The sequence below is a fragment of the Ochotona princeps genome, chromosome 18, assembly GCF_030435755.1.
Source record: "Ochotona princeps isolate mOchPri1 chromosome 18, mOchPri1.hap1, whole genome shotgun sequence".
NCBI classification, from domain to species: domain Eukaryota; kingdom Metazoa; phylum Chordata; class Mammalia; order Lagomorpha; family Ochotonidae; genus Ochotona; species Ochotona princeps.
In genome coordinates this window covers 4,038,088-4,062,705 of record NC_080849.1, presented here as the reverse complement: position 1 = coordinate 4,062,705, position 24,618 = coordinate 4,038,088, and the positions used below count along the sequence as shown (strand labels likewise).

At 41.1% G+C, this 24,618-nt stretch overlaps 1 protein-coding gene across 1 annotated transcript in view; it reads right to left on the bottom strand.

Moving 5' to 3' along the window:
• Positions 1–3,373: 3,373 nt before the first annotated feature.
• NETO1 (neuropilin and tolloid like 1) overlaps positions 3,374–24,618 on the bottom strand; it is a 97,626-nt gene continuing 76,381 nt past the window's right edge. The window contains exons 7-10 of the mRNA XM_004579434.4: positions 23,075–23,303; positions 7,539–7,652; positions 4,380–4,938; positions 3,374–3,447 (exon numbers count right to left, since the gene is read on the bottom strand). Of these exons, the coding sequence (XP_004579491.2) occupies positions 3,387–3,447; positions 4,380–4,938; positions 7,539–7,652; positions 23,075–23,303 (963 nt within the window). The 3' untranslated portion in view covers positions 3,374–3,386. The remainder of the gene's footprint in view (positions 3,448–4,379; positions 4,939–7,538; positions 7,653–23,074; positions 23,304–24,618) is intronic.

Here is a 24,618-nt window from a genome sequence, read left to right as displayed (position 1 = left end):
ATCTTACTAAATTTATAAAACATTTGTATTGATGATATGTGGATTCACTTTATCAAAAATAAGCTTAAAAATAACGTGAACATCTTGAACCATCTCATTCTTTACCTACCTGTGTCATTCCCTTCTGAACGTGTCAAAGGTGGCAGCAGGGCACATGGTTTCACAGGCCTGGATACTAAATAGAGTTTTCATATCTTGGTAAATGTCCATTCTAGCTTTAACAGATGCATCTTCAGAGGCCTCCACAGAAGATCTCCCCACTTCAGTGCAGAATGCCCATAGCCCAGCACCTGGGGTTACTGCCAGGGACCAAAGTAGGCCTCTGGGATACTGCCTCTCACCAAATGATCTTCTTTCCTGATGAGCCGGTATGAGCATATTGCCAATTCCAGTATTAATTATTTGAACTAGTTTTTGTTTTGCTATGAAGCTGCTGTCCCTTAAATAACACACTGGCTTTCCATTCTTATCACACATCTTCTTCAGTTTTATAACTTGCTTTTAATTCCCTGGAGTGGGTTTCTGGTGTCACTACCTGCTCAGCTGAGCAGCAGCACAGCAGCAGCACGGAGTGGGCTAAGGAGACACTGCAGAGGAGGACGCACAGCGACAGGACACGTGCTGCTGATGGCTTGCTGTCATGGCTGCTTGGATAAACAGCATGTTTGTCTTGAGATTACAAATTCAACGTGACAGGGATCCTACTGAAATTTCTCTAGAGAGAAAGCAACATAAAAACATGGCTGTCTTTCCAAAGAATCTTTGGTACATTGATTTTGAATTGAACATTATAAAAACAAGTATGAGATAAGTAAATAAGCCGACCCAAATTAAAAAGTGTAATTATATACTGATAGAGTTTAGAATGTGTAGAATAACAATGAAAAATAAGCTTTATTTGTCATTATTCATACAATTTTCTATTCACCAATCAATTGAATTTATGGACATGATTATGTTTATAGGAGGAGTTTCAATAATATGCACTCTTCAGAAATGTTGTGACAACTCTTTGATTTTTCTGTGATAAGGTTATTTCATTTTCTAGTTTGCTTTTTAAAAACATACATGAAATTGAACTCCAGACAGGACTATACGACAGAAATTTAATTTGTAAAGTCTGCTTGAACTGCATGGTCTAAGTTGCCGTAGACTGTGCTATTTAGATACCTACAAGACAGAATTACATCACGCTGTGCAACAGTAGTTTTGAAAATGCTGGTACTCAGAGTTAAAACTAATTCTTGTACTTAAAATGTAAGTGAAAGATTACACATTATGCAATTCAAAAATATCCACTCACTGAACCAACCTTCATTGGTTATATGTATACAATTCTACAGAAATTAATTTGATTTTATTTGTGTGAAGTACATTATATCACTAAGCTTCCAGGTGCCATAGTCTATTTGCCTGAGTATAACAATGATTCAGGATGATATAATCTAGGTCATAAAATGGTATGTGACTTTAAAGCATTTATAAAAGTGTTACATATTCTAGAAGGAAAACATACACCATAAAATTTTAGAAATGAAATATTTTTGGAATTAAACTTCTCTAATCTGTGGAAATCGTGGATATAAAGTGTGTATTTGTGTAGCCAGTTGTGTCCCAATCCAGTAGAAGAAAACATTTCTCTTAACTCAAGTTAGGAAATATTATACATTTTATATATCTTTATATAAAAAATTACAAGTAGCAAGCATATGACACAAAGAAATGTCAGATTAACAGCAGTATTTGAGAATGCATGCTTTTTACAATGTGTCTAATAAAAAGGATATTTTCCCAACTCAAATATCCAGTACTGACATGCAGGGTACGCTCTCACGCTGTGAATTCAGTCATGTTGCTAAGTGCTTAATCAAAAACATTTCTATAGGAAGGTATGGATGGTAAATATCCGATTGCAAAAAGTATTTCTGAAATGCGGCGTCTTCCTTTGATATAAAACAAAAAAGGAAATTTGAAGAATATAGGAAAGATAAAAAAAATGGGATTTTTTTCTTATTGCAATTACTCATGACTTTTTGCTGCATTGAATCACAATATAACAATAGATGTCCATAAAACCTCTAGCTGGTGTTTCCTTGGTCCGCATGTTCACTGCAGAAAGTTCAGAATCATTCAGGAATGCACTATGTTCTAGCAGTCTAATGAAAACAATGTACATACAACACAGGCTCATCCAAAGTCATGTTTCGTTCTCCACATTTCACACAAGTACAACTATGTAACAAAGACATGAAACAATAAGAAAACAAAAGGGAAACTGACAGTGGAACTAAAGTCAGGACAGTCCTACTCAGGAACTAATTTCTTCTTCAAGTTTCCAGTAAATCTCAAAATGTATTTAAAAACTAAGGAGCACTTGGTGGCCAGCAACCAAATTACGAAATGAACAGATCGGTGTGCAGCGGGAATGTCTTGCCGAAGGAATAAGAAATGTCTGTCATTCTTAGGTTTGGGTAAAGGCAGTGGAATGAATTTAGAAATATGTCCACTTTTCACAATTCACTATAGAATTTTCTTTTCACAGTCCCCATGTTTGTATAAACAGTTCTTCTCTGAAAATAAAACACAGTTAAGACATTTTCTCCCAATGAAAAATGCATACAAACACACCAACTTCTCAAGGTAATACAAAGCACAGAAATGCATCCACCTAACTGAATAATGGCCGGCAGATTAGATGCCAAGCAAATTTAATCGAAGACAAGTTAGGCTAATATAGAAACAGACCAAGAAGTGCAAAAAGTGAAGCTACAGTGGATCCCAATGGCAATAAACATGTGAACATAGACAACTGATAATGGGGCCTTTTACATGAGTAAGCATTCAAATTTTATAAAATTTGAAATAACATGCTGCGTTTGGTTTCTATGGTAGAAGCTACGTACTCATGCAAACATTAAAGTGCATCAGTTATGACCAAATATTTAGTGTTTGAGTGTTGCCAAATTCTATCAGTCATCGCTGATTTCACATACTGACTTCAAACAATGTTGAGACTGCATGTCCTATTTCTTGTTTTGAATATCTTGTCTTTTTTCTCTAGCATTTTTTGATTAAAGTTTGTTTATTTTGGCATCTCCACGCTGAAATGTATAAAATTTGGCTTACTAACATGACACCCAGTTTAATACACTTAAGTGTGAATCTTAGTGATAATAGCAGTAATATTTATTTTAAAGAAATGCATCCTAAGAATCACCTCTCCAAAAGCACTGTATCAAGTTATACTTCTGGCTATGGAATGCTATGGAACACACATTTCAGTAAATAATGAATACATCATACCCTAAACACTACAAGACAAAACAAAACAAAATACAGCAAATTGGGGGAGGAGCCGAGAGCATTTGCTTACCTTGAATTCTCTCTTAGACCCTAGTTGTGTTGTATTCAGATTCATGTTTGCTTAGAGACCCAATGAGGCAGAACCTGGAATGTTATGGCTATTTCATTCAACAAAGCAATATTTTCACAGGAAATAAACATATGCACACAAATATGTACTTAAAAGCATTTCTGAAACTCATAAAATGCGTGGAAATAGATTATTTTCCATCAGCATGCAAACTGTTCTAGATCAACTAAAATAATTTTAGGTTTAAAGAATGCATAATCAACAAAAAAATCACATACATTTATAAAATGCACTAACCACCAGCAGACATGCAAAACAACGCAAACATGACTGGGTTTGGGATATGCAATAAACTTTTTTAAATTTAAATTTTATTTTCTCAAATATTTCACAAATTATAGGAGGGGAAAATAAATATTCCTCCTCTTTCTCCCTGCATTTGTATGTAAATGTTTCACATTTTGATATATTATATATTATCATGTACAATTATTAATAAAGTGTTATGTGATATTTGAAATAAAGTATTTGCATTGTCATACCAAAAATAAATATACTTTACTGCAAAATATGTTAGTTTTGCATAAAGTTGTTTAACAATGTGGGCTATCCATTTTGGTAAGGCAATCTTTACAAATATGATTCTTTCATATCTTAAAAAATGTAAGTATTGATAGGTGTGCCATTCATGGCCATAAGAAAAACTAGCAATAGAAATCTGTATTAATAATTAAACACTATTAATTCTGTGTATAAATAGCTACTTGCATATGTAGAAAAGTAAATGAGGTATCTTTGGTCTGTGTCTGCATGTGTGGGCACACACATCATGCATGTGAGTTGGATTTTAGGAATAGTATGTCTAGCACTGAAAAGGAAAAAAGGGGGGAGGGGTTTAAATCGCTGATTAAAGGGGAACTGAAATAAGAAAACTAGAGCACAAGATTCTGGAAGGATTCCCAGTCTTCAAGTTATAGTTGTCATCAAAAAACCGACTGATACTGACCGCTGGACAGCTTTGTCGTGCCGGGACAGCCTGTGGCTGGTGGTGGGCACCTCCTCGATTTCGTCGATGTCGCACGCATCCGCAGCGTCCTGGGAGTAGTTGTGTTTCATGACCAGGATGTTCCTTCTGCTCACGGGCGGGATGAGGGGTTTGATGGGTTGCGGGGGCATTTCTGTCAGGACGGAAGCATCTCTTGTGCTGAGGTTACTGCGGCTGCCTTTAGTGCTGGACAGTTGGGATCCACAGTGATGGTCGTGAATGCATTTGGAAGATGACCTCCGCAGTTTATGGAAGCTGTCAAAGTCTTCCGCCACATCAGCAAAGTCAGCGGTGGCTCCTGTTCCTCTGAGCGTGCACAGTTCGTAATGGGGCGGCTCGAACACCTCCTGGAACACGGTCTGGTCCAAGTCCGGCTTCCTCTGAACATACTTTTTACGAGGCTGTTTGATCTGGACGATGACTGAGACTATGATGAGGATGATGACGACGCAGGAAGTCACTCCTATCACTGTCCCGCTGGTGTTGGTCAGCTGATCCAGCAGGCTGGGCTTCCGCTTCTCTGCCACACAGGAAGGAATCAACAACACGACAAGAGCACAGTTCTCAGTACACTTACAGCAGCACAGGGAAATAAAGTGAACAGGAATAGCTGAGCTTTTCCAAGGGCCCTGCCTTGTGGTTTCAAAATAATGCTACTAGAGTAAACCTCCGTTATACACATCTAGTTATAAGTTAATTTGTATAATATACATCATGCTAAATATATTCAGTAATCCATATTTGAAGAAAAATACATTTGGAAAAATTTTGTAACATCTGAATCATGATATTTGAGGAAAAACTGGTTATTTTTTAAACAGCAAATTTCTTTATACTCACAGTTGTAGGAAAACATTTAAACTCAACTATTGGAAACATGAAAAATAAACCACACACACACACACTCATACATGCATTCATACACATGTATTTTTGTGAGTTTGCTCATGACAGTTACAGCTGAAGTCAAAGTGACAATAATATCCTGATATCAAAAGGTAATTCAAGTCAAACTCAAAAGACAGACACTTCAGAAGGCTGGCATGAGGATCTGCATAGCGTATTTTCCAAATTAAATAACCATCACTGGTAATAATTATTTTAAAAGTCAACCATTTAAAGTATAATTCAGTAAAACTATGGCAATTATTCTGTATTTATATAAGCAAATCCACCACATTTGTTTAGGTGTCGTTAATGCCTGTGGCTGGTAAGCCATTATTTGTGCCTTCCAACTTCATTCCATTCTGATGGAACTCTGTTCAGGGAAGTTATGGAAAAGAAAGCAAGCGACCCTCTTAATAATGTAAAAGAAAAGAATTACACTGTCCAAAGAGTGAAAATCAAATATGAAAAACAAAAATTAACAGTCTTCGAAAAATATGCCGAGTTATCACGCACACCAAAACGTCGCAGGAGTACAAGATGGGCACGAGAGACAACGAGGAAAACTTCTCTTCCACGAAATATAGATGGAAAACTTCCTGAATGGGGGAGAGTCTTATGTTGATATTTAACAAATCCTGACTGTCGTAAATGCAGAGACCCAGCCCTGGACACATAACATTCAACATTTTTTTAAAATATGGAAAAGAGAAAAAAGTCTTAAATAAAAATAGAATAAACCAGCCTATCAGATGAAAAGCAGCCATGATGGGATTAACAGAAAAAAGTCATAAGTAAGCTAAATCCTACTCTAATTTTGGATAGAACAGTTTTTTCAGGCAAAACATTACCACACATTATAAGATTATTTCAAATGTAACCATTTATAATCATACATGGGCTTAACAATAAGTTAGAATAATAAAATAGCGGACAAACCTTATATAATTGAAGACTCAATAAGAATTTAACCATAAGTAATAGAAAATTGACTATCATTTCAATAATGATTAAAATAGGCATAAAATCAAAGATAGGCAGAAGAACTGATTATCACATCCTATACACCATCTACATATTAATGCATATCTACAGAACTATTCTACCAAAAGAAAATATACTTTCTTCTCAAGAAATCAGGGTACACTACATGCTGTGTGTTACAACCAACAACAACCTCTGTGACTAAAATCGCAGAAAGTGTATTCTGTCAAAAGAGTATGAATCAGAAGTCAAGCAAACGGTCTTAGCTTCTGGGAAGAGTGAATGAGGACTTGTATAACGCACCTGAGTTTGCATTTCTGTGAAAGCTGTCTTATTTCAAGTGTTCCTATCGTGCCAGGGGAACAGACCCACAATGGATCAAAAAGCCAGTGCTAATACTCATTCCCCATGCTGTCTGCACACTTCAGAAAGGATTTAATTTCTTTCCTACTCAGAAGTGGCCCTTTGCACAGAAATAATGATCACCAGTGCTCAGGCCCCACCGCCACAACAGTTGGCATTGGACCTTCTTTTCTAACTGACTGTGCAATACAATAGCTACTGTGACAATACATCGCTCTTCCATCCACAGGACATTTTAATAGATACCATTGGGCTTCCAAGAAGAAAGAGTTTTTAGCTTATTTATTTTCCTTGGCAAGTTATTTAACATTAAATCGAAACAAAATAGCTTGTGCCTTCATCTTAACTAAAATACGCAGTATTAATGCATCAGTCAAGGATTCCTGTTCACATGCGCAAAATGGAGAGCAACATTACTGGGAAGAAAGTAAAGCATTTTCATGGTAAAACTCAAGTGGATCTCAGTGGCTGAAGGTACTTTTGAAAGCACACGTTTTCCTTCAGTCCGTTTTCTTTCTGGCTATGTGCTCAAAGACCAATGGAGACAAACTGGAATGAGTACTTGTTGTATGGAAGGATCAGTTGGGCAATGCATTCCTGGAAAGACCCTTCCAGTGGCTTGGCAGGCTGAAACAAGGGGATGTCTACAATGCATGCTCTAGTGTTAAGGACAGTTCACTGTGAGTTAATGAAGAAGGACCCCTCTGCATACAGTATGAATATACAGTATGAATAAAAGGTGGATAAAAGTGCTTGCAAATCAATTACAGGATATACAGAGCTCACGAGAATCACCATACATCTAAGATTTAAAGTTTTCTATATACTTGAATTTCTTTCCACTTCCATGGGTAGAGAACTTTGCAAATTTCAAGGACTGATTGTTACCTTTACAATGGTTTTCGTCCCAAGGGTAAACACAGTTCTGGAGTCCGTTGCAGACCAAGGTGTTGTTAATGCACATGTTACTATGGCAGAAGAATGTATTGCCTTCACAAGGAGCTAAAACACAAGAAACAAGACCAAAACAGCTGTAAGCAACACTCTGTTGTGTGTCATTCACAATGAAATCTGCAAGCAGAACTGCTGGGGTCCATGCAGTAGGTGTGGAGGACACGAAAGTGTGAGGAGTGACAGTCTGTGAGGGAACTCTATGAATGGTCTGTGACGTGGTAGACAAACTGTTGCAGTGGCAAATATGTCTTGGGTTACCCCATATAGAGTGCCTTCCTGAACAGGGGCTGAGCTCTGAAAACAGCATGAGCTGCCTTGCACAGTATGCTATCCACATGGCTTCTTTGATTGTGGCTATACTCACTCAGCAAACTTAGCTGCAATCACATGTATAAATCAGACTACAGACAGAAATTCTCTGTGTGTGGGCTTTCAATGTACAAGAACATGCACTGAGTATATCCGGGTAATTATGAAAAATAAACTTATCAACAAATTTTTGAAGAAAAACTGTCAGCCAAACCCTATAACATCAGAGAAGTATATGAAAAGGAAGAATGTCATATCATCTTAAATTAAGGCAAACATGTGGTATTTAACCTTTTGGGATTGGCTCATTTCCCTTAGCATTATGGTTTCCAGTTTGGCCCATTTGGCCACAAAGAACTGCATTTTGTTTTTTTTAATAGCTGAGTAGTATTCCATGGAGTAGATGAACCATAGCTTTCTTATCCAATCCTCTGCTGATGGGCATTTTGGCTGCTTCCATGTTTTTGCAATTACTGATTGTGCTGCTATGAGCATAGGAGTGCATGTTGGTTTCTCATAAAACAAGTGTTCTGGATATATTTCTAGGAGTGCTATTGCTGGATCATACGGTATGTTGATTTTGAGTTGTTTGCATGTTCTCCATACTGCTTTCCATAGAGGCTGTACCAGCCTGCAGCCCCACCAGCAGTGGAGTAGGGTTCCCTTTTCCCCGCAACCTCGCCAACAAGTGTTGTTGGTGCTGTTTTTCATGTGGGCCAGTCTTACTGGCATCAGGTGGTACCTCATTGATGTATGTTATATGTTGTGTATAAACTAAAATTGAAATGTCAATGAGGTGGTCACACAAAAAAAAGAAGATAATAGCTATCTAACAAAGGAAATTTTGAAAGGACCAGAATTGAACATGGATGAGCTTGGATGAAAATCTGAGGTCTCCTTTAGTTAAATAATTGGTTTTTAGTGAACAAAATAATTATTAACTCAATTTATTTAACTAATTAGCCTACAAGAAGGCTTAAAACTGAAAGTATTTCAGAACAAAAACAAAACACGTAATAGGAGAAGATGGTTATAAAACTCTGAGCTTAGTTTGTTTACTGAAAAAACATTCAATATCAATTATTAATTAATAAAACTACTTCTGTTTAAAAAAAAAAAGAAAATGAAGAATGTCTTGGAAATTCAGAACCAGAAATAATTGCCTCCTGAACAACCTATGATTAGGTCTACTAGTGACATTTAAAAATCTGTTGTGGTGACTCAGTCATCTTACCGGGTTACATTTAGCTTTAAGTGATGATACATAATGACCATGATCTCCAGGTTGCAAAACAAATAGAGGCAAAGGGGAGTAAAACCCGATCCCCAACAAGATAAGGAATCAGGATAAACAATTATGAAAAATAATCTGAGGGCTTTCACACAGCCAACAAAATACTGTAAGACTTCAAAGTTAAGGAAGAACACACATTTTTCAATTCGAGTCCAGGCACGGTTGCAACCGTCTGTGCTCGGGACTGCACTGGGAACAGTCGTTGGCAGATGGTCTTGTAACACCAACTTGCTTTACCTTTGTGGTAATACCACACCCTTCAGATACCTCACAAAATGAAATTTTAATCTTAACTTTCTTCAGCAATAGTTCTGTAACCCTATATAGGTAGAAATTCTCACATAACTAATCAGACTTGTTTCTTCCTGCTCAATGGATTCGCTGAGAGAGGTTAACACATAATTAAGGCCTCAGTGCCACTGGCCCTCGGTCCACATCTTTCCTGAGCAAAATGTTCAGGGAATGTTCAGGGAGTGAGAGATGCTAAATGTTTGTCAGTCGTGGCAGGGTTTGCATGCTTGCTTTTGTAGTTCTTTCTCTTTCATTGGAGTTCTACAAACTTTGGCAAAAGCAAGGGATAAGAAAAACCAGTACGTAGAAGAATACCAGGAAAAGACACAGGAGGTTTCCCCATTAACTGCCCTGTTTAGAATTTAACATATTGTGGGTGTGACTCACACAACACACACAACATACAAAACATAGACTTTGAAATGACAGTTCATCAATCAATAAAACTCTTTGCTGACCATTGTTATCTAAGCAATGCAACCACACTGCAATGAATTGCTTCATATTCAAAAGCGCATGTTATAATTTTATAACATTTGCCATATGAGTCAAAATTGTCAAGGGAATACTTAGTATAAGACTAACATTACTATAAAAATCAGCAGTACTCGTATTCTGAAAATCAAGTGTAAGGCAAGGACGGAAGTCCAGTGGACTTCCCTGAGTTCTCTGCGTCACTCTCCCTCCCCACCCTGCCCCACTGCACCCCAGTCTAAAAAACACCATTTCCTCCTTCTCCCTCTGTGCACTTGAACTTGACATGTCTTGTTAATGAGTAAAATACAATGTGATACACACACACACACACACACACACGAGTATTACACCCACATACTGGAAAACATCAGGCATTTTTAAAATGCCATGGTCAATACCATATTGGGATACTAATTGGGAAAAACCTCTCTGTAATGAAAAATCTAATCATATAGAGTTGCAGTAATCTGGTTTTATTAAGGAACTACGTTTAAATTTGTATCAACCATTACGGATTTTCAAGACTGATACAGTCTGTTGGAACAATAATAAAAATTGACAAAACTTACATACAATGCATAAAGGAATTTTCTCCACAGGTTAGAATGGTTATAAAATATGTTTCTTTAAAACCCACTTAATTATGTAGTAACTTGCGATGATTTTGAAAATTGTTTCTATCAAGTAAAGAAATCTTTACGGAAGCACAAATATTGAACTTCCATCAGGAGTTGGAAACGTGTTTATGATTGTTATTGGAGAAGATGGCAGTTAAAAGTTTTTGCATAGTAAAATAATCTCATTTTGTAATCAGGTGTGTAGGAGCACTGAAATTGGAATTTCAGATACTGGAATGGTGGTAGTGCTTGTATCTAACCCTTACCAGTTATGCAGCTAGCAACCAATGTGAAGGTCCCAGAGCTGTGGCTAACCAGTAGTGATTCCATTTGGAATGCAGCAGGCAACACAGGAACATCAGCACACAGCATTGTTCACACCCGCAATATAGTAAGTAGTTCTAAACAGGGCAGTTAATGGGGGAACCTCCTGTGTCTTTTCCTGGTATTATTCTACGTACTGGTTTTTCTTATCCCTTGCTTTTGCCAAAGTTTGTAGAACTCCAATGAAAGAGAAAGAACTACAAAAGCAAGCATGCAAACCCTGCCACGACTGACAAACATTTAGCATCTCTCACTCCCTGAACATTCCCTGAACATTTTGCTCAGGAAAGATGTGGACCGAGGGCCAGTGGCACTGAGGCTTTAATTATGTGTTAACCTCTCTCAGTGAATCCATTGAGCAGGAAGAAACAAGTCTGATTTGTTTTGCTCAATACAAATGACTCCAATTATATTTGCTTACCACTTAGACAAAACAAAAAATAAAAACACAAAACTTTTGGGAGCATTACCTTAGTCCTGAAAAACAATTATTGTGATAAATTTTTAATTCAAAAGAAAATACAGACAGGTATTTATTTAATTATAAAAACTCACACATGAGCAAACCTCTGAAAAAGCTTCCTAGAAACACAAAAGCCAAATATTTATTTATGAAAGGCGAAAGATTTATATGATCTGGAGAGAAACCAGAGTATAAAAAGCCAAATATTTCTAATGATGATTTTTAGGATTGATCCAAGTGACATTTAGATTATTTAAGACTTTTTCCACATGTATATACAAAGTTACTTGAAAAATTCATGGAAAATAAAATTTCAAAATAATTATGTTTTGGTAAACATGATTTTGAAATTTGTGCACAGGTTGTACATAAGACACATTTATACAAGCCACTCCAATACGGCTGAATAAGTTTATGTGCATGAATATATCAACACAGATTCACGACTTTTTATGAAAACAATTCTAAACATTAATGCAAAAATTTGCCTTCTGTTTTATATTTTTTAAAAGAAATGTATTCACCTTAGTGGCACGAAGAGGAGAGACACAGAAAAAGACTGAGTGAGACAGAGTGTGAGCAACCGAGAGAGAGAGGAGAATGCTCTTCCCTTGGCCCATTCCCCAAATGCCTGCTAAGCCCTGGCTGCGCTGGGCTGCACCAGGAGCCCAGAACTCATCCCGGGTCCCCAGGTGCCTGGCTGACAGCTGCTAGGCGGAGCTCTCCCTACTGCACCAGGGATCTACATTAGCAGGAAACTGAAGTCGGGAACTGGAATTGGGTGTCACACCCAGAAACTCTGAATGGCAAATGGGTGTCTTACACTAGGTTAAACACTTACTCCATTTTTCAGAGTTTTGAGCCAGGAAAATAATTGCTTTCACATACAAAAGAACTGATAAAAAATGGTGAAACACAGAATTAAAAGATATTTATTTTAATGTAAAATTCAAATATCCATGAAAACGAGTATTATGATGAAATGATGTCTGGTTTACATTTTTGTTATAGAAACAAATGATAAATGAACTTAGAAAGCATTTTGTAATTATTTTGTTGCTGTGTTTTGAGATTGTTTTTCCAGCCTCATCTGTTCCCATTCTGGCCACAAGGTGGGGAGCTTGCCCCAGGTCTCAGTGGTGCTTACATCTATGAGCAAAGCTCCAGAGAGACACAGTGCTTACCAGGGGATGCTAAGAATTGTAAGAAATGTGAATCAATTAAGGGAAGGCAGAGGGAGCACTGATACCCGCAACACTAGAAATAAAGGCAATTCCATATAATGTGCTTAATAAAAATTTACAAACACGGATTGCATAATGTGACAAATCTAGCCATGACTGTGTCATGATTTATCAGAGTTTTCTCCATATTGATAAAGATCACTTTAATGTTGTAATAGGAAGGTTTTAATTCACACTTGCTATTTTCATTCTGAAGCCACTCAGGATTATTCTATGAGGATTATTTGTCCGTTTGAATTCTGGAAAGCCACTAACTACTGTTCTTGAAGATTAAGCAAAATTGCAACAAAAATTCAGATCTCTGTTGGAAGCAGACATTTCAAGTAACTGTACTTTCTAATTAGTGAAACTCTCATTGGAAACTGAGGCCAAACTCAATGGAGACACTGAACTATATGAGAAATGCCTGGAAATAGTGAAGCTTGATAGGGCTCTCCGTGGAGATTACTATGTCAGGGCCTGACGCAATGGCTCAGTGGCTAAATCCTTGCCTTGAATGTGCCTGAATCCCACATAGATTCCGGCTCATATCCCAGCTGTTCCACTTCCCATCCAGCTCCCTGCTGGTGGCCTAGAAAAGCAGTGGAGGACGGCCCAAAGCCTCGGGAGCCTGCACTCACGTGAGAGATTTGGAAGAAACCCCTGGTTCGTGGCCTTGCTTTGGCTCAGCTCTAGCCATCGCAGCCCCTTGGGGCGTGAACCAACGGACAGAGATCTGTCTCCCTGTAAATCTGACTTTCCAACAAAAATAAAATAAATCTTCAAAATATTAAAAAAAAAATAAATCTACTACTTCATCTGGATTCCTGCTAGAGTCCCTGGCCAGAGAACCCCCCACCTCCCTTCGGCACCATCTGTTAAATTTTCACCAACATGTCTCTGCATCTTGCTTCCCTTGGATTCTTTATTTAACTTCTTCATTTTGGGATTTGTCTAAATTTCACTCAACTCTGTCCCAGCTTTTGTGAACACAGCCACATATACACATGTTCAAACTCTTATACATACCTTCACAGCCACCTCTCTCTCTCTCTCACACACACACACACTCAAAGCAGACTGTCACATACCCACACACAGCCATACCTTCACAGCCACCTCTCTCTCTCACACACACACACACACACACACACCCAAAGCATACTGTCACATACCTACACACAGCCATACCTTCACAGCCATTACACACACACACACACACACACACACACAAAGCATACTGTCACATACCTACACAAACCATACCTTCACAGCCATCTCACACACACACACACACACACACACACTCAAAGCAGACTGTCACATACCCACACACAGCCATACCTTCACAGCCACCTCTCTCTCTCACACACACACACACACACACACACCCAAAGCATACTGTCACATACCTACACACAGCCATACCTTCACAGCCATTACACACACACACACACACACACACACACAAAGCATACTGTCACATACCTACACAAACCATACCTTCACAGCCATCTCACACACACACACACACACACACACACTCAAAGCAGACTGTCACATACCCACACACAGCCATACCTTCACAGCCACCTCTCTCTCTCACACACACACACACACACGCACACACACCCAAAGCATACTGTCACATACCTACACACAGCCATACCTTCACAGCCATTACACACACACACACACACACACACTCAAAGCAGACTGTCACATACCCACACACAGCCATACCTTCACAGCCACCTCACACACACACACACACACACACACACACACATGCACCCCCAAAGCAGACTGTCACATACCCACACACAGCCACACTAACACCCCAGGTCTGGCATGGATTTTCCCCTCTCCTCTGCTTAGCGAGGCCATACCTCTTAGTACATTTGCCTGTCCCTTATTCATTGCGTCGACTCATCTTCAGTAGACTTTAAAGACAAAGAATTATGCAAACTCTCTGACCCTCAGCATGCCCTGGATGCTCTGATTATCTCTGATTGAGAAACACCACAAAACTTAGCATTGCTGTAGATATGTCTATGTGATATACATCTGTGCCAAGTTACCAGCTAAAAATCTCATGCCAAGTAGCAAACCACTGCACACCAGAAAGCTGAATGACTTTGGTTCAGGAGTGACTGTGCTCAGGTTGGGGGGCTAAAAAGAGGCCACCCTGCCTTTGAGAGGCTGTGTGGGCTTTCCCAGATCGCTTCCCCAGCCACACTTTCCTCATCTCTTCCTGGTACTGTTATCACATTGATCGTGGAATCCATGATTGAGATGCACACTTCATCTAACGACTCCCCCTCATCACCTTACTCCAAGTTTTAATTGCCGTGCACATGGAACACTGACCATGGCCTGCAGGAAACTGACCCTACCACTTCGGATAAGCCTTTCCAACCTTCACTCTGGCCCTCACACCTTCATGGTATCAGCAAAGGCCTTAGCTGTTTCCTCTGCTGTTTAGGAGAGGATGGAGGACTGGCCTTGAGAAACTTGCTCCTGATACCTTGGTTCACACTGGCCATGATTTGGGTCAGCTCTATATTCACTCCATTGCAGTCACTTTAACCAACAGGTCTACCACAAAATGGCCACAGGGAACTCATTGGTTAAAAGTGAAAAATGGGGCCTGGCTCAACGGTTCGGTGGTAAATCCTTTCTTTGCATGCATCAGGATCCCACACGTACTCTCATATGGGTTCGGGCCCCAGCTGTTTCACATGGATGCCCAGCTCCCTGCTCATGGCCTGGCAAAGCAGTGGAGAATGGCCCTGCATCTGCATGGGAGACTCAGAAGAGGCTCCTAGCTCCTGGCTTTGGATTGGCTCAGCTCTGGCAGTTACGACCACTTGGGAAGTTAACCAGAGCATGGAGGATCTTTCTCTCTGTATCAACTCTGTACGTCTATTTTTGCAATAAAAACAAATAAGTCTTTTAAAAAATAAAATAAAAGTGACAAACCACTCATGCTGCTGCTAAAAATATCTTAAAGCCTTCATCCACAAGTTGGATGACATCAGACAGAAGTGATGTCCGCGTTCACTCTGCTTTTCCTCAGCTCCAATGTTGGCCACTTTGCCTGCTTTTTCACCTATTTTTCCACTACACCTGTTATGACCCAAGTACACCCTCTCTAGTTAGTTCACAAGCCATTATCCCTTAAAGATAATGTGAACCAGTAATTTACTTTGCAGGAACCTGAAAAAATAGAAGGGTACTTCAAATGTTCATAAGAAATGGAGCAAAAGACTAGTTTATTTTGGTACAAAATTTCTTGAAATCCAAGTAGTGTGTTCTTTTCTTGTAAAAGAAAAAAAGCATTTGTTTTATTTATTGAAGTAGCAAAGTGACTTACAGAGAAAGAGAGACAGACGAACGGACAAAATGAGATCTGTGATCTACCATTCCTTTCTTAGTTCATAAACGGCACTCCTGCGCCAGCCCAACGCCAGGAGAGAGCAACTTGATCTGAGCTTCCTGTGGGACAGGTCCCGGGCACATCAAACTCTCCCTTGTCGTCTCCCAGAATACCCCTTGGCCAGAGCTAGGATTTGGAATGCAATCGGGATTTGAACTGATAAGAGATGCAGGGCTCCCAACGTGACCACTGCACACAATTCCTGTCTGGCGCGTTGTTTCCGTAATATCCGTTTTCTATGAACTCTGTTAAAAGCCCCTGTGTCAGAATAAAGATTATTTCACTGCAAAATGGATGTTAAGTGTCATCTTTTCACTATAACCTAACAACGATTTTAATTCCTATTCAATAGTGAAACATTTAAAATGCAGTTGATGGGAGAACATAGCTAAGACACTAGAGATTAGCTTTGAGTTTTGAAAACTGGATTCAAATCTTTAAAGCTTGCTGCTAACCATCACTTTCATTTGTGGTGTTCCAATTAAACAAAAAGAAATGTAAACTGGCTTTCAAAACTGCCATTAAACTTAGGTCTGCAGTTTGTCCAAAAGTAAATGGAAAATGTTTTCTCAGTCCCTACGTTTCAAGCATAAAATAGTCCTCCTTTAAGCAATTAGAAGAAATGACATTTTGTTTGAAAAATGCTGAGCAGAACTGAGGCCAGACATGAATTTTTGCAACTTCTCTTCATGTTCTTTATCATCTTCATATTTGCTTTCAAAAATCAATATCGGGCCCGGCGGCATGGCCTAGCGGCTAAAGTCCTCGCCTTGAGTGCCCCGGGATCCAATGTGGGCGCCGGTTCTAGTCCCGGCGGCTCCACTTCCCATCCAACTCCCTGCTTGTGGCCTGGGAAGGCAGTTGAGGACGGCCCACTGCATTGGGACCCTGCACCCGCGTGGGAGACCCGGAAGAGGTTCCTGGTTCCTGGCTTCGGATCGGCGCAGCACTGGCCCATTGCGGCTCACTTGGGGAGTGAATCATCGGACGGAAGATCTTCCTCTTTGTCTCTCCTCCTCTCTGTATCTCTGACTTTGTATTTAAATAAATAAATCTTTAAAAAAAAAATCAATATCTAGGGCCCGGCGGCGTGGCCTAGCAGCTAAAGTCCTCGCCTTGAAAGCACCGGGATCCCATATGGGCACCGGTTCTAATCACGGCAGCTCCACTTCCCATCCAGCTCCCTGCTTGTGGCCTGGGAAAGCAGACGAGGACGGCCCAATGCATTGGGACACTGCACCCGTGTGGGAGACCCAGAAGAGGTTCCTGGTTCCCGGCTTCGGATCGGCGCAGCACCGGCCGTTGCGGCTCACTTGGGGAGTGAAACATCGGACGGAAGATCTTCCTCTCTGTCTCTCCTCCTCTCTGTATATCTGACTTTGTAATAAAAATAAATAAATCTTTTAAAAAATAATAATAATTCAAGCCCCTAATTTTGCACTAAGAGGTCATATCATACCAATAAATTAAACTTGATAGAGTCTTCAGAAAAAAGATTAATTATAAATTAAATACTAATTGGCAATTTTATTATGCTTAGCAACATTTTGAAGATTTCTACCAAAATATGCCAATAATAACCAACTCAGTTTGGATCTATATAGATGAATTGTAACTTTCACTAACATGGAAATAACACAGTTTCAAATATAGACTGGCTTATTGAAAAAATTAAAAGAGAAAATGGGAAAAATTTTTACAATAATGTATGTTTTTCTCTAAAACAATCAAGGTCAAATATAATTGCAAATCGGGATAGATACTAAAACTAAACTATTCAAAATTTGTTTCACTAAGGCAAGAGAATGTGGGTACTACAGACAGCAATGCCACCATCCAAAGTTCCTGGCCACCTGGTCAGGGGAACAATGAAGCAGTTTGTTCCTTTTTGGTTAAAAAAAATATTTACTGAAGTTTGGAATTTTTCTGATGTTTTTCCCATTCTTCTCCTTAGGAGCAATTTTGATCAGGCCAAGGACACCAAAACATTTTGCGTTGATTGGCTCAAAACCAACTGTTAGAAACTCTTTAGCCATATAACATGAGGTGATTAGTGTGTGATATCTATACATCCACAGATTCATGTTGCACTCTAGCAAAGTGCTATATATAAAATTTGTATATGCAAAGTCAGCACAGCACAGTCACTCTAATGTCCTTCCTTCCTGGACTCGCCCTCTGGTTTCTACTGCTTTGTCTCTCAAATTGTCCCCTCCTGACAGCATCTCCAAATCTCACCGTCTACCTCATCTACACCTGGTGCAGAGGTGGTTTCCAGGTGGACTCCATGAGCTGTCTGAACTAGGCTCCCTGGAGCACACGTTCTTTCCATGTATGGGTCTATGAGGAAAGAAAGAGAGAAAGAAAAAAAGGAAGAGAGAGAGACAGAGAGAGAAAGAAAGGAAGAGAGAGAGAGAGAGAGAGGACTTGGTGCAAAAATGAAGAATGGACAGTAAGTGGGAGTGACTGAGACAGTTTTGAAATGCATCTGGTAGACACTGGATGATGCTTAACGATGTTGCACAGGCTCGGATAATTTGTAGTTCCTGGTTCTGCTCCCGGAATCCTCTTTTCTCACAAGAGGCGGCACATTTCCAGCAAGTGAGGAGATACATCAGATACGTAGGTACACCATTACAGCTTCGTGATCCGAACCACCTCTCGCTGATCCTTGTAGCTGCAATCCTTGGTGAAGCAGTTACCCTCCAGAACTTTGGGGTGCTTACATCAATTCAGGGGTTTTGCCGATTCAGCGAAGCCCCCCACCCACCCTGTGATTGTCTTGTAGGTGATTTCTCTCCCGGTGTCCTGCCCAGAGGATTGAAGGTCATGTCCTTGACCCTTCTGGAGGCTCCAAACTTTGTGAAGAAGACCTGGCTCATACCTGCGCCCCTTGAATGAGCCTTTCAGTCTGGTTCAATGTGTGTTGACTCTGCACGCTGAGCGCAGTCATAAATACAGCTTCTCCACACTCTGATTCACCAGTCACTTCCGAGGTTTTAAGCCCTTTCCCATGAAGACGGCAAGATTTTTCAAAATCATTCTATCTTAATTTTTCTGTGTCATATTTTTCCTTGGGTTTGTTTATCCTCCCTCACATGTCACTGGGCGTGACAAAAAGAAAGCAGGCTGCGTTTGAACATGGAGCTCAGTGACTTACTGAGCCAAGTGGCAGATATTTGTGGCTTACAGTTTCTGCTGAACGTCTTTTTTTTACATCTCCTGCAGCTACACAGCAAGGACATTCCTTCTGGCTTCTAGCACAGTGTTTCTCGTGTGTATCTGCATTCTAACTGGCAACTGTCCAAACCTAGATTTTGATTAAGTCTAGAATTCCAGTTACCATCTGTCTCAGGTAATTCAGGCTTTTTTCTCTCATATTGCCCAAACGACCTCCAATCACTGTGCGCTGCCTAATCCTGAACTGCTCCAAATCTTCATGTATCTGTAACGGCAGAGCCTCATTGTCAGTGCCCAGATCTGCAGTTTCCCTTTGCTGTGCAATGAATCAGTGCAAACTTGGTGTCTTTAAACACTGCTCATCCATTTTCACAGTTCCATACACCAGGAGACAGCCTCGATCCTCTGCACCAGGTAAAACAGAGGTGTTAGCTGGGGCCGAGAGTCCTCCTGGGGCCGAGAGTCCTCCTGGGTCTGAGAGTCCTCCTGGGTCTGTGACTCCTACTGAGGCTGAGAGTCCTCCTGGGGCCGAGAGTCCTCCCGGGGCCGAGAGTCCTGCTGGGACCAAGAGTCCTCCTGGGTCTGTGACTCCTACTGAGGCTGAGAGTCCTCCCGAGGCTGAGAGTCCTCCTGGGTCTGTGAGTCCTCCTGAGGCTGAGAGTCCTCTTGGGTCTGTGAGTCCTCCTGAGGCCGGAGAGTCTTCTTGGGGACATGAGTCCTCCTGCTTTAATAGAGTTGCTGCCAGAAAACAAATCCTCGGATTCGGGTAGCAACCAGTTTTGTCTTGCTGCTAGTTGATGGCCAAGGTGGTATTTGGCTCCTTGCGCTCATCCACTCACAGTGTCACTGCAGGGATGGCTCCCCAGGCCCATCTCAGCGTCACTGAGGGGTGGTTCTGGGCCTATCTCAGTGTCACTGCAGGGATAGCTCCCCAGGCCCATCTCAGCGTCACTGAGGGGCGGTTCTGGGCCTATCTCAGCGTCACTGAGGGGTGGTTCTGGGCCCATCTCAGCGTCACTGCAGGGGTGGTTCTGGGCCTATCTCAGCGTCACTGAGGGGTGGTTCTGGGCCCATCTCAGTGTCACTGCAGGGATAGCTCCCCAGGCCCATCTCAGCGTCACTGAGGGGTGGTTCTGGGCCCATCTCAGCGTCACTGAGGGGTGGTTCTGGGCCCATCTCAGCGTCACTGAGGGGTGGTTCTGGGCCCATCTCAGCGTCACTGAGGGGTGGTTCTGGGCCCATCTCAGCGTCACTGAGGGGTGGTTCTGGGCCCATCTCAGCGTCACTGAGGGGTGGTTCTGGGCCCATCTCAGCGTCACTGAGGGGTGGTTCTGGGCCCATCTCAGCGTCACTGCACGGATAGCTCCCCAGGCCCATCTCAGCGTCACTGAGGGGTGGTTCTGGGCCCATCTCAGCGTCACTGCAGGGGTGGTTCTGGGCCTATCTCAGTGTCACTGCAGGGGTGGTTCTGGGCCCATCTCAGCGTCACTGCAGGGGTGGTTCTGGGCCTATCTCAGTGTCACTGCACGGATGGCTCCTCCAGGCCCATCTCAGCGTCACTGCAGGGATAGCTCCCCAGGCCCATCTCAGCGTCACTGCAGGGTGGTTCTGGGCCTATCTCAGTGTCACTGCACGGATGGCTCCTCCAGGCCCATCTCAGCGTCACTGAGGGGTGGTTCTGGGCCTATCTCAGTGTCACTGCACGGATGGCTCCTCCAGGCCCATCTCAGCGTCACTGCAGGGGTGGTTCTGGGCCCATCTCAGCGTCACTGCAGGGGTGGTTCTGGGCCTATCTCAGTGTCACTGCACGGATAGCTCCCCAGGCCCATCTCAGCGTCACTGAGGGGTGGTCCCTTGAGGCCTACCTTGGCATTACTGCAGGGTGGCCCCTCCAGGCCTATTTAAGCATCACTGCAAGGGTGGTTCTGGGCATACCTCAGTTTCACTGCAAGCGTGGCTCCCCTAGGTCTATCTCAGTGTCACTGCAAGGCTCAAACCCGACCGATTAAATATCTTATTTCTTCTGCAAAATGTGTTTTCTCATGAGACCAAGCTGATCACCTGACGATGTTTTGGTCCTGTCCAAGGCAGGAGGTAGAGAGGAAGCAGTGGGGGATGGGTGCTGAATTCGGCTTCTGCACATAAGGCAGGAACCAATCGTTTCATCTTAGAATCTGTCTTCTAGAGGATACTTCAGCTCCACCCTCATGGAACTTAAATGTCTTTAGCATAAATAAATCTCTAACTTAGACTTCATTAGCAATCGCTATAAATTAATATGAAATGAAGCATATTAGCTGATTCTCCCGATTATCAGAAACAACTTCTGCATATCATTGCAACAAAAATTTGTTGCTCATACATTTTGCTTGCATGTCTTCTCTCAGCACAAATACGTTGCTCGCTGCTCATGTGTAAAATGTAAAAGTTTTGTTGTGTAAATGCCGCAGAATAACTGCTGAAAATGTACAGTTTCAGAAATCAAGAAAAGATATTGCCTGTTCACGTTGTTACCACAAATTCACATTTCAAACACAGAACAGGCCTAGTTAATGAAGACGGTTGTTGATTATTTTAATCATTTGCATATTATATAAATACATATGCCCTTATAATTTATACAACTACTGTGATCAATCACTACAAACAACAAAAAATGTACTTGTAAATGCTGTCTGGATAGAGCAAAGCCATCTGGGGAATTCAAAATCGATACAAAGATTCTCCTGGTTTCATTGACCAGGCCTGTTAATGTGATTATGTACCTCTCACTTTCAAAACACAGCACTGGTTGGAGTCTATTCTTACTTTGAACTTTTCAGCCTTATCTGAAATCCTGTGGCTTCAGTGAATAATTGATTCGATACCCACACATTCCACTACATGATGAATTGTATGTGGTACATGTAGCAGCAGCATTGTGCATAATTTTATCCAGTGCATAAGAAGAAAGAAGAAACAGAAAATCACAATAAAAGTGAACAGGAATTGCCTGCCTCCAGATTGGCCTAACAAACATTATAGATTTGGTCCCTTATGAACTGCAGGTCCTGGCAGGTGGCACAACACAGGAGCTAACTCACTGTAAAAGTGTGAGATGACCATGGATAAAGCCGTCGCTGCGGGGATCCTACAGCTAATCATCCCACAGAGGAGGTACAGCAAAGGTTGGGTGCCTCATCTTCCCTTTTAGGGGAACTAGCCTGTCTTCTACACAACTCACTGGAAAATTACACCCACTAGAATAATTCTGTAGATCATTTAACCATGCACATTGAAACCCTATTTATGATTTCAAACAGACATTTTTGTAATAACAAATTCAGAGTGTGCTATATTTGACCATTTCATGCATATGCAAATGACATTATGGTGAGCCTAGTTTTAGAGTTGATAGAGAATTTTTATTAGCCAATACACAGGTATCTACCCTACATGGCTCAGGCCAGATGATAATCCATTGTTAGATCACACACTCATCTATTAAACTATTTCCTCCAAAGTCATGAATTCAAATTTCAACTATTACATTACACATATATGCTAGACATTTCCTGACCAATTAAAATGAAAACAATAACTATAGTTTTTGAGCATTAATCTTGTCTCTAATATATTAATCCTTAAGACAAGCAAAGATCACCGCTGCCCAGCTGTGATGCATAAGCTAAAAGAAGTGATCAAATGTAACAGACGACTCTGCTGTCGTCGGATCAAAATGCAGTAAAGCGATGTCAGTGATTTTATAACCTACAAGGGGACACCCTGTTGTGCTCAACCCGCATGAGTAAAGCACCGTTAGCAGCTGATGAGACATGACTGAAGAAGCACAGCCAAGTGCAGAGAATCTTACGTTCTTGAAAGGATGTGAAGAGCATCTGAAAGCGGCTGTTCCGACTGCCCTCGTCTGCCCACATGCGGACGACCCCGAGGCCCGTGCGCAGCATAACGTCGTTGGCCACAGTGCTGCAGAATTTAGCTTTCAAGTCCTCCACAGAGCTACTCCCATCATAGACCGCCACGAAATTCCGCTTGCACTCATTCGAATTCTGCATCTCATAGTCCAGGAATCGCAAGTAAATCTGTAAAACAAAGACATGCAATCTCCCTGTATCACAGTGAGTGTAGATCAGCAAGTATCAGCACTTGCTTTCTCTTTCCCAATCTCAAAAAGGAACTCTTGATTATAATTACTCTTTTGATAGCTTCCCTGTGGAAGATGACTCAATTGTAGATTTTATCCAGATGTTATGTTATGCTTTGTACTTAAATGAATCCTTAGTTTGCAAAATGTATTTTAAACATTCCTGATCCATTCCTACCAAATTCGATGGCTTGCTTCTACTTCCAAAAATGTCTGAGAACAAATCATTTGTTCAGTGCAAAAAAAAAACAAACCTGAAATCTAAAGACAGCCTCTGGTCTCAGTGGGTTGAAAGTACCTGACCTGCTTAGGCTGCTTCATGCTGAAGGGCAGAACGTGACACTTCATGATCATTCTCACCACACACGAAGTCAGATCAGCTGACAAATGCACATAAATAAAACTTAAATTAAGTGATTAGCAGCCAGAAAAAAAAGCACTATGTAAACTATTTTACATAATATTTCCAATACTACCAGCAAGTCTAAAAAGTGGCTTTTTAAAAAAGATATATTTTGTTTTTGTTGGAAAGGCAGATATACAGAGAGGAGGAGAGACAGAGATCTTCTGTCTGTTGATTCAGCAAAGGCCAGAACCTCTTCCAGGTCTCCCACATGGGTGTAGGATTCCAAGACTTTGGGCCTTTCTCGATTGCTTTCCCAGGCCACAAGCAGGGAGCAGGATGGGAAGCAGGGCTGCTGGGATTAGAACCGGCACCCATATGGAATTCTGACATGTGCAAGGAGAGGACTTTAGTCACTAGGCTACCGTGCTGGGACAAAAAAAAAAAAAAATTGGCTTATTTTATGGCCATGTTCAAACTAAAGAATTCAAATTCAGATGGTTCAAAACAGAAGCAGAGACAGAAGATGGCCACACGCTGCTACCCTGTCCTCCTAAGTGTTACGGAGCTTACAAATGCCATCTCTGAGCAGGCATTACTTGACTCTGTGGCATTGTACATGCAAAGTAAAAGAAAAAAGTTATTTTAATCCAAGATGCATCTATAAAAACAGGTTGCTCTTAACATCTCTCAGTTCACCTATATCAACATTCTGGCCTCTTCACTGCAGATAATGAAAGTTAAAAGACATTGTGAGTAAAAGGGCAGGCAAAAAATCAAGCTCCAGGGATGAAAGTGCTGGTTAGGTCATGATGACCTTTGAGGCTGGTGTTGTGGCAGTGTGGGCAGAGCTGCCACCTGCAATGCCAGCAATGTCTTGAGGATGTTGGTTCATGTTCTGGCTGGTCTT